The 15,266-nt window shown below is 43.8% G+C and overlaps 1 protein-coding gene across 1 annotated transcript in view; it reads right to left on the reverse strand.

Moving 5' to 3' along the window:
- Nucleotides 1-15,008, reverse strand: part of efna4 (ephrin A4) — a 36,836-nt gene extending 21,828 nt beyond the window's left edge. The window contains exon 1 of the mRNA XM_073485558.1: nucleotides 14,555-15,008. Coding sequence (XP_073341659.1) covers nucleotides 14,555-14,679 — 125 coding nt within the window. The 5' untranslated portion in view covers nucleotides 14,680-15,008. The remainder of the gene's footprint in view (nucleotides 1-14,554) is intronic.
- Between the last annotated feature and the right edge of the window lie 258 nt (nucleotides 15,009-15,266).

Here is a 15,266-nt window from a genome sequence, read left to right on the forward strand (position 1 = left end):
CAGGAGGGGACGGAGGACGACAGTGACAGCTATGATGGGTGGACACAAGAAGCCATGACTCAAACTATTTATGAAATCTATCAAAGTGTATTGCTACAGAGTGGCAGCAGGGCTGATCCACTGTGTCAACATCATCTGTCTCATGTTTATGTACCGACTTCGCTGTTTGGGCCCTTTCAGCTTCGCGGATAAAGAGAGGGTGTAGACAAATTAATGGTAACTCTGAAGTAAACACCACTCATAGAAAGGCTGGTCATGTTGGGTTCATGCCAGTAGAGAGCCGCAATCACGGCCCTTCTGGTGAAACTCCACGGGACCTTATTTCAGAATTATGTTTGTCAATTTGGAAGATCATTTTTCAACTTGACAATACAATAATACGTACAAGAAGATGAGACTACAAAACCCAGCAGTCCCGTAAGTGATGTTGTCTTGCTGGATGCTCACCAAAACCTATAACTTAAACATTGTAGAGCTGCTCCTGTATCTTACTTCTCTAACTACCCTTTCACATACCTGCTGTTGTCATCACGGACAGATTTATTATGATTTTCATCTTTGTCAATACTTTTCTGAGCCGAGGCGGTGGCCATGTTGAGCGAGGCAATGTAGTTCACTAGGCGGTTTCACAAACAGCTACTTTATTGTTTGAAAAATTATCTTTTTAGTTGACAAACAGCATATGTGTAACTCATGGCTGTCATCATGCTGTCCAAATTTTTTCCTAAATAAGGTCCCGTGAGGTCGACCGGAAAGGGCGTGACTTCAGGTCTCCATGGGGCGGGTGTTGTATTTGTCTATTGATTGTAAAAAAAATGATCAAGTAATTTAGCTATAAAAAACATCATAAACGTGTCGGTTTAAAGCTGAAACAGTTATTCAATCAACAGAGAAATTATCTAAAAATATACACAGAATAAAAAAAAACTAAGTGTTCATATTGGATAACATAAACGCCGATACCGATATATCTGTGATAGTCCAATATCAGCTGACGTATCGATCAGGCTCTTCGAACATCACTGTGATTTATGCTGTTATTCAGATAAAACAAGCAGTTAAAAGACATCACCCTGGGCTCGTTCACTATTTCAACACATTTTGCACAACAAACAATTCATTAATGAAGCAAATGACTGAAAATAATCGTTAGTCGCACCTTCTCATCTCTGCTCCACTTTTCAGAGCAGCTTGTCTGTGATGATTTGACCGCTCTGCTGTCAGCTGCTTTAAAAACTCAAACTAAAGCACCGTTTGCCAGACTTCTTTTACAGACAAGAAATGCTGCCAATTGCCAATTAACCAATTATGACCCGTCTTTGTAGCAGCGTTTATACTTGTGATACATCAGTTTCCACGAGACGGCGTTATCTTTCACATCGGAAAAAAAACAACTGCTTTTTACGGCGACTCTTTATAGTTTTGTTCTTGAAAAAGTTATTTCATGTTCTTTGTCGTAGCGGTGCAGCCTCATCCGTTATATTAACTATACTTAACTACACTTATCTGTGTCTCAGGTCCTTCAGCGAGGCCCACCTGTGTAAGTGGGTTAAGGAGGACATGCCAGCAGCAACGCCCCTTTAAAACACAGAGACGCACACATTTACTCATCTGCACTCTTCACTACAGTGAAAAGGGCACGCGCAAAAGCAAACACGCTCGGCCAATAAATCAGACTTGGCTTTAAGAATCCATCATTTAGTAAGTGGGTCACACTTCTGATGTCGTAGACACTCTTTCCTTCCCATTCTTGCACTCTGTTTCTGTCTCTCTCTCTCTCCAGGATGTGAAGGTCAATGCTGGACAGGCAGCACGCTCGATTCATCCCAGGTGTGTGCGTCCCCTCTCGCTTCCCCTCTGTGTCTGAGTGTCTGATTATTTGGTGGCTGTTAGCAAAAGAATAGCCATTTTGGAGGCCTGGAGCAGTCAGTCAGTCAGTCTCACACACACACACACACACATGCACATTTAAGACATGTCAAGGAAACCTGGCTTAATACATCCAACAGACCTGAATTATTTAAGCAGAGTGAAGGAGAGGAAAGGAGAAGATGGAGGAGAAAGGGAGGCACACGAGTTAAGGAGTAAATAGAGTAAGCTGGCCTCTTTCAGTCCCTCCGACTCCCCCCCTGAACTTATTTAAAAACTTCTATACTTGGTTTCACTCCAATCTGCTTTCTTCCACCACATCTTCAGCAGGTCTCATTTCCTTCCCCACACCTTCTCGTCCTCTCTTCCCTCCATTGCTTCTTCCACCACCACCATTTCACCCTCTCCCCCCTCCGCCCGCCTCCCCTCTCCGTCTTTCTCTCTGTTTATCTAAGCACTTTCACGGTCACTGCTTTGGAATCCCAGGAGTCTAAACTGGCCCCTTCGCTCTCTCCCTCCCTCGCAAGCCCCGATCCATGCCTCTCTCTGCCTCTCCATCTTTCTCCGTCACATCGGTTAAGATTCATATCGCTCTGTGCATCGGGGGTATGGACGGTCCCCCTTATTCCCCCCCAAGGCAGCCAGCTTTGTCCTGTTCTAGTCACGCACAGCCAGCAGCCCACCCGCCCCGCCCTCGCACACATATTCACACCAGAGGACACTTCCACTGATGGCTCCTATCAGTCTATAAGAGAGTGAAGATATTACATTTTCTCTTTGATTTTGCATCAAGGCTACTAAATGTGTGTTATTTATAAACTCAATACAGCATATTCAGCTCCAGCTTCACAGCTCATGTGTAATAATATTCATGCTTTTAACATTAAGGCTGATATAACTAGATGCCATTCTCTGCCTTAAAGCCGGATGCCCCTGAATTTCTTGGAAAGGCAAACTGAGTTCCACAACACTGATGAAGGGTTTAGACACAATAAGAGGGAAGCAGGGAGGAGGAGGAGGAGGAGGAGGAGGAGGGGAGGGCACAGAGGAAGGAAGTGGTGAGGGTCATGACGAGAGAGGTGCAGACGGCGGTCTCACACAGTGCTAACAACAGCCTGACACTGGACTGGGATTAACTGATTAATTTGGGATTAAAAATGACTGGTCGCTACTTAAAGTAATGTACCACAATGACCCAAAATTACAAGATTAACACGCACGAGGTACAGTGAGGGCTTGAGTGTTTTTTCTTGATAGTAAGTCGGCTGCAAATAATACTAAAGAAGCCCACTTGTTTCGGTATTCAGATCAACGCTGCATCACAACAAATGTCCATCCTGAAAGGAAATCCATCTGGGAACCTCCTTAAATATGAAAAAAAGAATTTAGTGAGTAAGGGATTTTCTGACTTTCATGACTAGGCATTTGTCACCTGGTGTATTTTTCAGGGGGAACACACAGATTAATCCCGCAATCATAAACACGGAGCGTCTGCTCCAGTGTTTTGAGAAGCACGCTGCGTACAAGAACTCCATTTCCAGCTGAATGGGGGAGCAATGAGATTCATGAGTTCTCCTGCTACAAGGCCACAGCTATGGAGATTTGGGACAAGGCTATTTCCCCTCTTCCATTCAGCACAAAAATACCACCACTACTCTGGATGCTGTCAGACTGTGAATTACAAGCATCTGATCGTTTCTGATGAACACAACAAAACATACTTTGGGACAGAGAGCACTTCATTAAAAAATGACAGTTTATGTAAAAAGATGTGTAAAAAACAAACAAACAAACAACTTCATCAACCTTAAAGGGTAACCCCGCCAATTTTACACATTAAAAGGTGTAGTATGTACAACTGCCTACCTGTTGGATTCATATAAAAAACATGTAAGGGGCAGCATATCAACTGTAGCTGCCTTTAGCTAGTTAGCTCATGTAGCTGTGCAAGTAGTGGTGAGGACTGGGAGCTTGGAGCAGAAAAGTAGTACAAAGCCTTTTGTGGCTCCAGAGGAAGCTCCATTTAATCTGATAAATTGCCTCCAGTGGTGTCACTCTAAATTGCATTGTGGGTAATGTAGGCGCCAGGTTTTGAAAAGCTGTTGGACTCATTATGGACAGTTTAAAAAACAAATGATCAAAATCGATACAACAGAACAAGATATATCGCCTTTTTCATTCCACACATCCTTCTTCCTTTTTAAAACCTGGCACCTACATTACCCACAATGCAACTTAGCCAATGAGTGACATCACTGGAGGCAATTTATCAGATTACATGCAGCTTCCTCTGGAGCCACATAAGGTTTTATACTAATGTTTTCACATATAGAGGTTGTACTCTTTAAGACCTGTAAACGCACTTTAATGTGTAAAATTGGTGGCGTTACCCTTTAAGGAAAGGTAGGTTTAGTGTTTGTACAGCTTGTCCAGTACTCTGCATACTAGCATGTCAGCCGCAGTCACACATGCACCACACTGCGCTAAGAAGGTGGATACAGTAGAAGGTAAAGCTAATCTGGCTGCACAAAGAACTAATTCTGAAACAAAAGTACACATTCCTTCGAACTCATAAATAAAAGATCTGATTGGAGAGAAATGTTGAGAAAAGAGGAGGGAAGGGCAGAAAAAAGAACAAGGAGGCAGAGAGAAAAAATAGCAGTCAGAGTACCGGGAGACAGGGATCAAGCTGCGCATTACTGCACACCCTGAAATCATGTGGTACTGGTTATTGCTACAAAAATAACACATCCAAATATGCTGGCGCGTGCACACACACACACACACACCAAACCCATATCTCATCATCGTACTGTAAGCCTCAAAAACTTGGGAGCGCGGGTATGTTTGAATAAGCAGATGAAACCACATACCATTCATATTGTGTCCTTTTTTACTCAGGTAAATACACCATACTGTTACATTACAACATGAATATACATATGCTTAGTCAACACACACACACACACACACACACACACACACACACACACACACACCAGAAAGCAGTGTCAGTTCTAAATGGGGTGTGATTCCCACTGGTGCTCTCCCAAGAGTCCGAGCAGCCGTGTGTGAGTGTGTGTTCAGGCAGGGGGGTGGTACTATTGGTAGTGTGTGTATATGTGTGTGTGTGTGTTACTCCGAACCAAACCTGTATACAAGCCTGAGCCTCAGAGTATGTGTGTGTGTGTGTGTGTGTGTGTGTGTGTGTGTGTGTGTGTGTGTGTGTGTGTGTGTGTGTGTGTGTGCTGGGAGGGAGGGAGGGGCTGAGGAGAGAGGAGGGAGGGGTTTGCTCCTCACGCCTGCTTGTGACAGTGATAGTAATACCTGCTGACATCCTTTCTTCCCTCTCTCCCTCTCTCCCTCTCACCTCATCCCTCCATCCCTGGGGGCCTTCCCGAGCTGTTTTGGGAGTTGAAATCTGTTGACTCTTTCCCTACCATCCCTCTCCTTAACGCATTCTCCATCCCTCGCTCCCTTCACTGCAGGTCTAATGTTTTTACAATCTCTGGGGGCTGAAGCAGAGAGGGAGTGTGTGTGTATATTCATATGTGGCGTGTGTGTGTGTGTATGTGTGTGTGTGTGGTAGTCCAAAAAAGAAACAAGAGAGAAGGAATGTGTGTGTGTGTGTGTGTGTGTGTGTGTGTGTGTGTGTGTGTGTGTGTGTGTGTCTGTGTGTGTGTGTGTGTGTGTTTCACATCATTGGGGGCTGGAAAGTAGGCTGTGCTGCCATGCTTCTGGGAGGCGATGCCAAAATAATATTAGTTTTTGTTCCAGCATGGAAAAGTCTCCTAAAATCACTCAGCAGATTCAAAACATCTACATTTGTCATGTGATCCATCTCCTCGGGAAATCACAAAGGCAAGATAAAAGGTGTTGTTTCAGGAACTGACAATATTGAGGGGGAAAAAAAGCATTACTCAAAGTTCTCCTCGTGTACGAGAAGGTAATTCTGACCAGCAGAATCATTTATAAAAAAGTATAAACCCCCTAAAAACACACTAACGTTTACAGCCCACAGCTATTTTGTATCCAAGCGTCTCTTTGCTTTGTTGAGGAGCTGTGCTTTTTCTAGCAGGTTTATTAGTCCATAAAGTTTCTTCTGGTGTGAAGACGGCCGCTCCTAATGTTCTCCTCTGCAGCTTCTGAATTCACACCATCTCACTCCAGGCCAGGGATCGACTGATATGCTGTTTTTAGGGCCGATACCAATACAGATTATTACTAATCCAGACGGCCAATAACCGAGCGAAAATAAAAATGAATTGAGAATAACCAAACTATGTTTTCTGCTACTTTATACTTCCACCCCACTGTATTTTGACTTTTTACTCCACTACATTTATTTCATTACTTTAGTTACTAGTTACTTTGCAGATTCAGATTATCAAAACAAAATATTTATAGTTATTGTAGATTAAGCTACCCAGCAGTATATAAACTTTTGTTGTCGAAAGTATAGAAATATTGATAAATATCGATACGGATTTTTTTAAAAATACTCATTTTTTGCAGTATTGATACATTGACTTGGATGCTGTTGTGCTTAACACACTGACACAAGCCTTGTTATGTATATCTTTTTATAAAAATCTGAATTTTGTGCCCCCAATGTTGTGTCATTTTTTCCCCATGGTACTGAATATGGTATTGAATATCAATATTTTTCAACGTATTAGTATCGTGACAACACTAGTCATTAAAGCTCCAGCTTTACAAGCTGCAACATTAAAGTGATGAACATGTTAATGCATCAACAATTATTGTGACTGAAGACAGAAAGTGGCGGCAGCATCAGAGCCAAGTAGTGCATTTTTAAATGTAGTAATTTTATCTGTTATCCATTTAAAAAACTGAAAAAAAATGAAGAAAAAACCCCTAAAAGACCTAAAACACAAACAATGACAGCAACAACAAAAAAAAACCTCAAGCCTGATGTATCTGATATATCGAGGTATCGGCACAAGTTATCGGCTGATGTGTTTTTTTCAGGGCCGATAGCCATACAGGTTATTAGTAATCCAGGAAAACGATAACAAATAATATGTGCCGATATGAAAACATTATTTTTAGAGACTGTAATGCGAAAAAATATGCTTGCGATAATTAAATGTAATAATTGAATTCCCAGAAAACGTTCGTTTTTTTAATTTTTAAACTGTGAAATATCCTGCCTCCGTTTCATATCTTCATCACAAGTATTTGATAACCACATTTGAGGGATCATTGCCAAAAACGTGCGTCTATCAGTCTATCAAGATGGTTTTTGGAATTTGCCCCCATAATAAAAAAAAAAGCCAACCATCACATCCGATAATCAGATCTGATAAATGCTAACCAATAAATGAAGACTGGCGAGTTGAATTAAAACGTACTGAATTAAAACCTAAGAATTCTTGAGGTGTATTCTCTCCTCTTTACTATTTAGGGATTTTTCCCATTTCCTCTCGTGAATGCAGGCCTGTAATAGAATTTGCATGATTTCATGTAAAAGCAGGGTACATTTTATCCTTCAGCAGCCTTTACATGGCAGAATGCCAGCTCAGGTTATTATTATTGAAGAGGTACATGCACATGAAAAAAATAAATCACTTGAAACTGCTTCTGTTTAGTTTTTACAAGATAGTTTGCGAGTAGAACAATTTTGAAAAAAAAAGACTGTTGGTAAAACCCATTGGCATATTGCATCATTTGAGGCCAAGAGATTTGCATATTAAACAAACAGTCCCACAGCACTGTGTCTCCTAATCTGTGGCTCATGACTGACTGATCACGACTGCTAATATAACTACTGCACACAAGATGAGCTACCAGGAGCAAATCTTGCTGATTTATGGAGAACATTCACGAGGGCGCCTGCCAGACTACTAACACCAGGATTCATGTAGTGACCAAAACAAAATAGGAAACAGTCGCACACTGCTGGACTTGTACCAATATTCTTCCTCAGTTCATATAAATAACAAGTGCAACTGTGCGGACAAAATATTTCTTCACTTGAACTACAACGAATAGTTGATTCATCAATAAGTTGATCGGTAGAAAATGAATCGATAATAAATGAATATTTTGGTAATCAATCAATCATTTCATTCATTTTTCAAGCAAAAAAAGTAAAATATTTAGTCGTTCAAGCTTCTTAAATGTGAGGATTGGCTGCTTTTCTTGATCATTTATGACAGTAAACGTAGACTCATTCGGACTATTGGTTAGACCAAAAAAGCAATCTGAAGAAGTCACTCTGGACATACAATGGACAAAACAATTAATTAAATGTGAAGGGGATCTGCAGATTAATCAATAATGAAAATAACTGTCATTTGAAGCCCTGTTCTTCACAGGCATCATTGGGTTTCCGGAGCAAAATGGGCATTCACATCCAAACATTCTGCGATAAATCTTATATTGTGCTGGTGAGCACTGAGAAAACATGTAGGCGATAAAAAGGTCCTTTGGAACAACTGTCCATAAACACCTTTTGAGACTGGAGGTATGATGGCAAACATGTCTCCGTGTCCTCCTGGCAGCGAGGACCTTGTATGGTACAATAATCCAGGTTTCTGCTACAGCCTTTTGCTCGGCCTGGGTCAATACTAATTCAATTTCTGTCTCAGGGAATTCCCAGGTTGCCTCTTGGCAGGATTTCTGAGCCGAGTGGAAGAGCATTGCGCGAGGTTATATGTACTCGAGAGTGTGTGTGTGTTTGTCTGCCTGTTTGTGCGTGCACGTGTGTGTAACTCTAAAACGCACATATTGGCTAAACAACGAGCAGATTGTTTTATCTCGCTGAAGCTTAAGTTGACGGTGTTTCCCACATTTTTGAGTTTACACATTCTCACGACACAATTTTAATTGCTGTTTTGTGTGTCAGAGGAATACACAGTTGGGCCTGACACCTACAACAAAGCCAGCTCAATGTGGGCCACGAATGAATGAATGAATGCGCCCCCGCTCGGTGCTCACCACCAGCCTTTAACCACCATAACAACCCTCTTCACACACGTACGGCACCAGCAGCCATTTTGTGCCAAAGCCAGGCTTTGCGGTGCCAACCGAGCGGCAGACAGCCTTGAACCTCATTTCATTCCACAGCTGTTCCACCCCACTCTGAGACATTCATACAATACAACTTATTACAGCTTAATGCAGCCTAATGTTGATATATGTGTGTACACGGAGAAACAGGGGAGAGAAAATGGGAAAGGGACGGGTCCACATGCAGTCTGGTGAAAATGCGAGAAGCCGGACGATAATATCTGGGTGTTAAATTGGTATCGATTGACTAAATATCCTGACCAGGAGGAGAGAGCGGCCATCCTTTCATGCTTGTACACCATGTCTGCTCCGACGGCTCCAAGCTGCACTGTGACTATCTGATCCATTTTAATACAGACATCCTCACCGCCAGGCCTCTGCCGGCCAAACCTCATTTTCGACACAGTGTGCTCATGTCTGTGTATCTCTGCAAAGATTATATTTGTTGTGCAACTTCTATGTTTTGGGTGTAATGTAACGCTAAACAGTCACACGGAAGATTACTGATTTTACACATAAAAAGGAGGCAGTGTCAGTGCGGGTTTCTGCAAGGTTCACCTGAAATGATTGAAAAAAAGAGGCCACGTGACACTTTAGAGTAAAAGAAATGCTTGCACAATACTCTATCTGCATGCCCCACCTTTAAAAAGCCAAGCACCCAAAGGCTGGAACACGCCTTTCCTCTCTCACACTTCAGTCGCACCTAAAATCAACTAACAAGTGGAAACAAAACAATGACCTATTTAGACGAGGGGCCGGCACAGCGGTTGGTATGTTCCCACAGCCGCTCACCGCTGGCCGGAACTGAGGATATTTTCCAGTCAGAGCCACTTTCACTAGAAGAGAAATCTCAGAAACCTTGTAAAAAAACACATAAACACGAATCATGTGCGAGATTGCATAATGAATCAGAACCTTGAGTGTTTTAACGAGGGCTGGGTATCCTGCTGCATTTCTGGGTTTTGTTTTCCCAGAACTGAAGGCTATCACACTCCATCTCTTCTCGAGTAAACAGAGAGTTCCTCCTTTTACGCAAAACAGCAGGTCAGATCCAGAACCACACACACACACACACACACACACACACACACACACACACACACACACACACACACACACACACACACACACACACACACACACACACACACTCTTCTCTTACAGAGCTATTGTTCCACCGAAATGAACTTCAACCCACAACAATGGCACCAAACGTCAATCTGCGGGCGCGCAAATCACTGAAATCCCTGCCTCGCATTGTTTTCCGACAGAGATGAAGACGCTCGAGTGTACACACAGTTAACTCATCCACAGTTTACCTCCAGATAATACACTCAATACCACAAACAAACAGACAAAGCGCATTTACAGAGACTGATAAGGTACACAATCGCACCCACAGACACACACCTCTGGAGCTACACACAGCAGCGAGCGAGACAATAGGCATTGACACAGAAAGACAGAGCAGGGAGAGAGACATTGATACAGCTAGATGACAGATGAGGGGAGAGAGAGAGACATGAAGAGAGAGAGAGAGAGAGAGAGGGAGGGAGAGAGAGATTGCTTTGTTAGCAGCACAGGGAATAAAGTGGTAATTACCTCACTGTGGGTTTGTTGATTATAGTTCAGCCAGGTTCTCCATGTTAATCATTTACCAGGGGAAGACAGAGATTAGTACAGAGACAGACACAGAGAGGAGAGATAGCAGACAGTGCGAGAAATGGATTCATTTGCATGCACACACACACACACACACACACATACACAAACACACACAACAGAGGGGGAACAGGCGCAGGCAGGCCGACCGGTGAAGAAGAAATAATAAAAAATAAATAAAAAAAGAAATCAGTCTCGAAGAGCAATCATCTCCTCTGACAAGACACAATTACATACACTGTCTGCTTTCACTTTACTGTACTGCATGTGTGTCTGCACACATCAGATGTGTGTGTGTGTGTGTGTGAGAAGGTGTGGTCTGCAGAATGTGATTTACTTTGGTATTTAAACTAGATCATTCATGAGTGCACACACACAGGGAAATGATGCATAAACAGAGCAGAGATTACACGCAAGACTTATGAGGGCTGCTTTCAATAAAGATACAGAAAACCAATACAAATATTCATCTCCCCCGTGCACCGTTTAAACATGCTTCACTGGCTTGGAAGTCGCCCTAAGCCTGTGTCAGAAGAAAGGAGAGAGACATAGACAAGAATAAGGAGAGAGAGAGAGAGAGAGAGAGAGAGAGAGTTGAAAGGGGTCCGGACTGGTTTGGCGTTGTTTTACGTGCTTTAAAAAGGTCTGTGTCCGAACTTGCAGAGCGAGTTCAGGTCGGAGAAATTGGCTATATTTGTCAGATTGTGCAATAAGTCTCTATGTCAACGATAAAATCTCCAATTAACACCCAGCTAATCCACCGATATGCTGGAGAGAAAAGACAAGAGGAGTCAGGAAGCGGGATCTAAAGTTTGAGCTGTTGCAACAAGTTTCCTCCTGCCATGTTGGATAAGACGGAAAGTACAAGTAGAGGTGTGCGAGCCAAGAACAAGGGTAAGTCAGAGGACGAGGAAATGGAGTAGGTTTGGGTGACATTCATTCTTGTTATAGATGTATGAGCAGCCCGTACTGAGATGGTAAAAGCCTCTTTTCAAAGGCCATCTCTGGCACAAAAAAGGTAATTCAATCCTTAAAGTTTTGGTGCGTCTGAGTAAACTTCCTGACACATCCTGAGTGGATTTATGAGGATGAATATGGCACAAGAGGCAGACGCTGTTGTATCAGCAAATCGGTGAGTCAACTTATTCGGTCCAACAGGTTTTAAAGCACACCATGGTACAGAAGTGGGGGGGGGTTTAATATACCAATAAACTGAGCTTGCTCCTCAGGGGAGCGCTGAGGTATATTGTCAGCACACGTGCAAACACACGCTCAAGCTTAAAGCTCTCTGGTTATAATATTTTACTAACCTTTAACTGCTCCAGGAAGTAAAAAAATAATTTCTCCCCTAATAAGGAACTATCGCTCTGAGAGAAACAATGTAATAAAATCGAGAACGGTCGTAAACCCTGTTCATAAAATCGTAAAAGAGGGCAATCGAACCACTTGAGCCCTACAATCAAAAGAGGCCTGGGCGTCTGCCTACACCATGTTCGACGCTGACCCTGCAGTCAGCCTATCACTTCCATTTCAGAGCTCCATCTTTCAATCTGGAGGGTGCTAAATGTGTGCCCGCTAAAGTGTTTCACCGAGCCTTTGTTACGGCCATATTAGCCGGCGTAGAGCCGAGCAACAAGGCCCTCCAGTCTCCACTCCACTGCCCCTGCTTCATTAAAACCATAAATCTAGATGTCCAAGGAGTGATGGCCAGAGAGTGTCTTCTGTCACCTGTATTAAAAGGAGCCTGTTCGCTCACCAGCTACTGTTGTTATATACGAGCTGAGCCTTTATTGTAACATCTATAACGGTAGCTAGCTCCTCTTTAGCCTTTCCAGAGTCAGACATGGCAGAAACAATGAAGGCATGACTTCACTGCTTCACATAATTCTTTGAATATTAGCTGTCAGAGAAACCCGGGCAACACGGCGCAACATTAGCATTCATCTCAAGTCCTTTTTCTGACAAATTCAAACAAAATTTTGTTCTACAAACACTATGATGGAAATATCTCTTTAGCTGCTAAATGCTAGTTGCTAACTTTGTCCTTCTGCTGTTTGGTGTTGACCAGGTAGCTCAGTCACAGTTTATCCGGGCTTTTTTGCTATAAACAAACGCTAATGAAAATGGTAAAACTGAATCAAAACATTAAAGTTGTTTGAGCTGAAAGAAGCTAAAACGCTTGTCAGAGTTGTACAGTCAGATGATACTTATAGTCATTTGATTCATTTTTTATATAAAATATTGATTGGAGCAGCTTTAAAAACAGTTCAGCTTAATTTTAAACTATTGCAACATTGTGAACAAATACACAAAAAGCCAAACATGGTTATTTTTTGATCTGAAGTGCCTTCTGTACCATCGAGCGGAGTCCTGGACCCCTTAGTGCAGCGCCAAGCCAACAATAGCATCGCTCTCCTGTCTCTGTCCTCCTGTTCCCTCGCCAGGCTACATTTACAGGCCTCAGGACAACCTGGCCGGCTGGCTGGCAGCTAATAGAAAATATGGTATGGGAAAATGACTGAAGCTCAACTAATCACACCGCCAATATCCATCACTGGGCAGGAGGGAGTCGTGAGAGATAAAGGGCGCGGAGGAGGAGGAGGAGGAGGAGTGCAGACAAAAAAATGAAAAGGAGAGCGGGATGTAACAAGGGAGGTAATGAAGAGTGAGGAGAGGAGAGGAGAGGAGGAATGAAAGAGAGTCCTAGCTGCAGACCCAGGGGATTCTGAACCGGGTACAGCATCACGCCTGCGCTGATAGCTTTGTGATTGGGTGGTGTTGCTGATGAGAGTGATTCTCTGCCACAGTGGGTTACCCTCCGCCGTGATGCTGATGGCATTGTGATTGTATGGTGTTGCAGCCAACTGTGTGGCCCTGCCACAGGCTGTGACCATTCATCCCTGAATCTCTGGGGAACTAGAAGGTGCTTCCTAATCCTCACAGAGTTCCTCCTCGCCACATTTCTGTTGGATCCCAATTACAGGACTGGGTTTTACCCGCCTGGACACACTGGATAGAACCTCGACTGACTCCAGTACAGGGCGAGTCCTGCAGGCTTGAAAAAGGAGCCCTGAGGGAAATTATCGGTCCCAGGAGTCGTATCTCTGTCACATTTTGTGCGTCCACAAATGTAAAATACGAGAAAACTGTGACTGACTGTGGTCTCCGTGGCCAATGGCTATTAAGTAAAAAGGTCATTCATCTGAAGGAGTGTTTGGGGAATTGGGCCTTCAGGACGGCGAGAGTCTGGAAATAAGCGGGTGAGAGAATGGCGGACGTGTTATTTTGGGCAGCAGCCCTACTGGCCCTGCAGGTCCTCCAACACCAACCCTTCAATTAACCAGACTGGAACACCTGGATCAGCAGGTGAGCCTGACTCGGGCTTGCTAATGGCCCCAATCAACCCATTACACACACTCACAAACACACACACCTTCCCATTACCTCACTGTATACTCGCCTGTGCACAGAAGCACTTTAGCTTTTAATATACACCTGTGTCCTCAGAATGCTATCTAGGACACTACTCAGAACAAACACTTGTGAAGAAACCCTTACTTCTGTATTCTGTAAGCAGCATAATTACTGGAGTTGACAGGTGAAAGCCAGGGCTACAGTTTAGTCATGGTGATAAAGATAGCTGCAGCAGCAGCAGCAGCAGAAGAAGAAGAAGGTGAGATCAGGCCACTGAAATGAGTTCAGGATTTCTCATTGAACCTGTCTGATAGCTTTTAGGGTTTGGGCAGGTTTTAAGTGATCATACCTGCTCTTCAATTAAACACACAAAGGATGCGATCTGCCGCATAGCTGGGATTCTTTAAAGCAACTGAAGTGTGAGTCATTTAGTAGGTATCAGTGTGGCCGTTGTGTAAGTGCGGCAGTGCAAGTTGAGACCAGCCGCGTTTTTAAATGTTAACATGAAGCCCCTCTGCGGCCTGCCTGCACAGCAACAGCCTCGTTGAGGAGCATCACTACAGCGTTTCCTCACCTTGTGTTAGTTGAATTCCAGTACACGACGTGTCTTTTGGCCACGGCAGCTGAGATTATGTTAAAGAGGAAGATCGTGGCTTTCCAAGCCGGCAGAGCTCCCGGCGTCCGCACCGGGGAGCCCATCCTGACCGCCGCGGGGCCCGCCGGAGAGGCTCTGGGAGTGGCGTGCAAGTCAGGTGAAAGGAGGAGAACCAGCTTTCCTCCAGCAGCTTCACCCAGAAACTCAAATGTTCACCTCAAGTGCTGCTGCAGCCTCGCATGATGCATGAAGTCGCTTTAAAAAAGGGTTAAATCACAGGTTGCAGGGCTGAAGGTGAGTGAGAGATTGTTGGAAGTTTGTCCGTGGTCCGCTTCATGGTTTTTTGGGAGAAGATCTCCTCGCTGAAAACCTGAAGACTGGAAGTTTTAAAGGTCAGAGTCTCCAGTGTACAGTAATAAGTAAGAATATCAGTAGATACTGCCAGCTGGTTTGGCAGCAACAGGCTGCGGAGCGCATGAAGGGCGGAGCTGAGGGCGGGGCCGGGAGAAACTTTGGGCCAATCAGGAGACAAGGGTGTGGTGATGTGTGACACTGAAGCGAAGAGTTAAACCCTTGTGAGGTGCGCCGACTGGTGTGGAGAGACAGTCTGTCACTGTCCCACTTTATCAGGACCCTCTGTCCTCTTTTGTGACTGATCTGGAGCTGAACAGTTAGAGACAGACCCTGAGCA

Source organism: Pagrus major, chromosome 17 (genome assembly GCF_040436345.1).
Source record: "Pagrus major chromosome 17, Pma_NU_1.0".
In the NCBI taxonomy this organism is placed as follows: domain Eukaryota; kingdom Metazoa; phylum Chordata; class Actinopteri; order Spariformes; family Sparidae; genus Pagrus; species Pagrus major.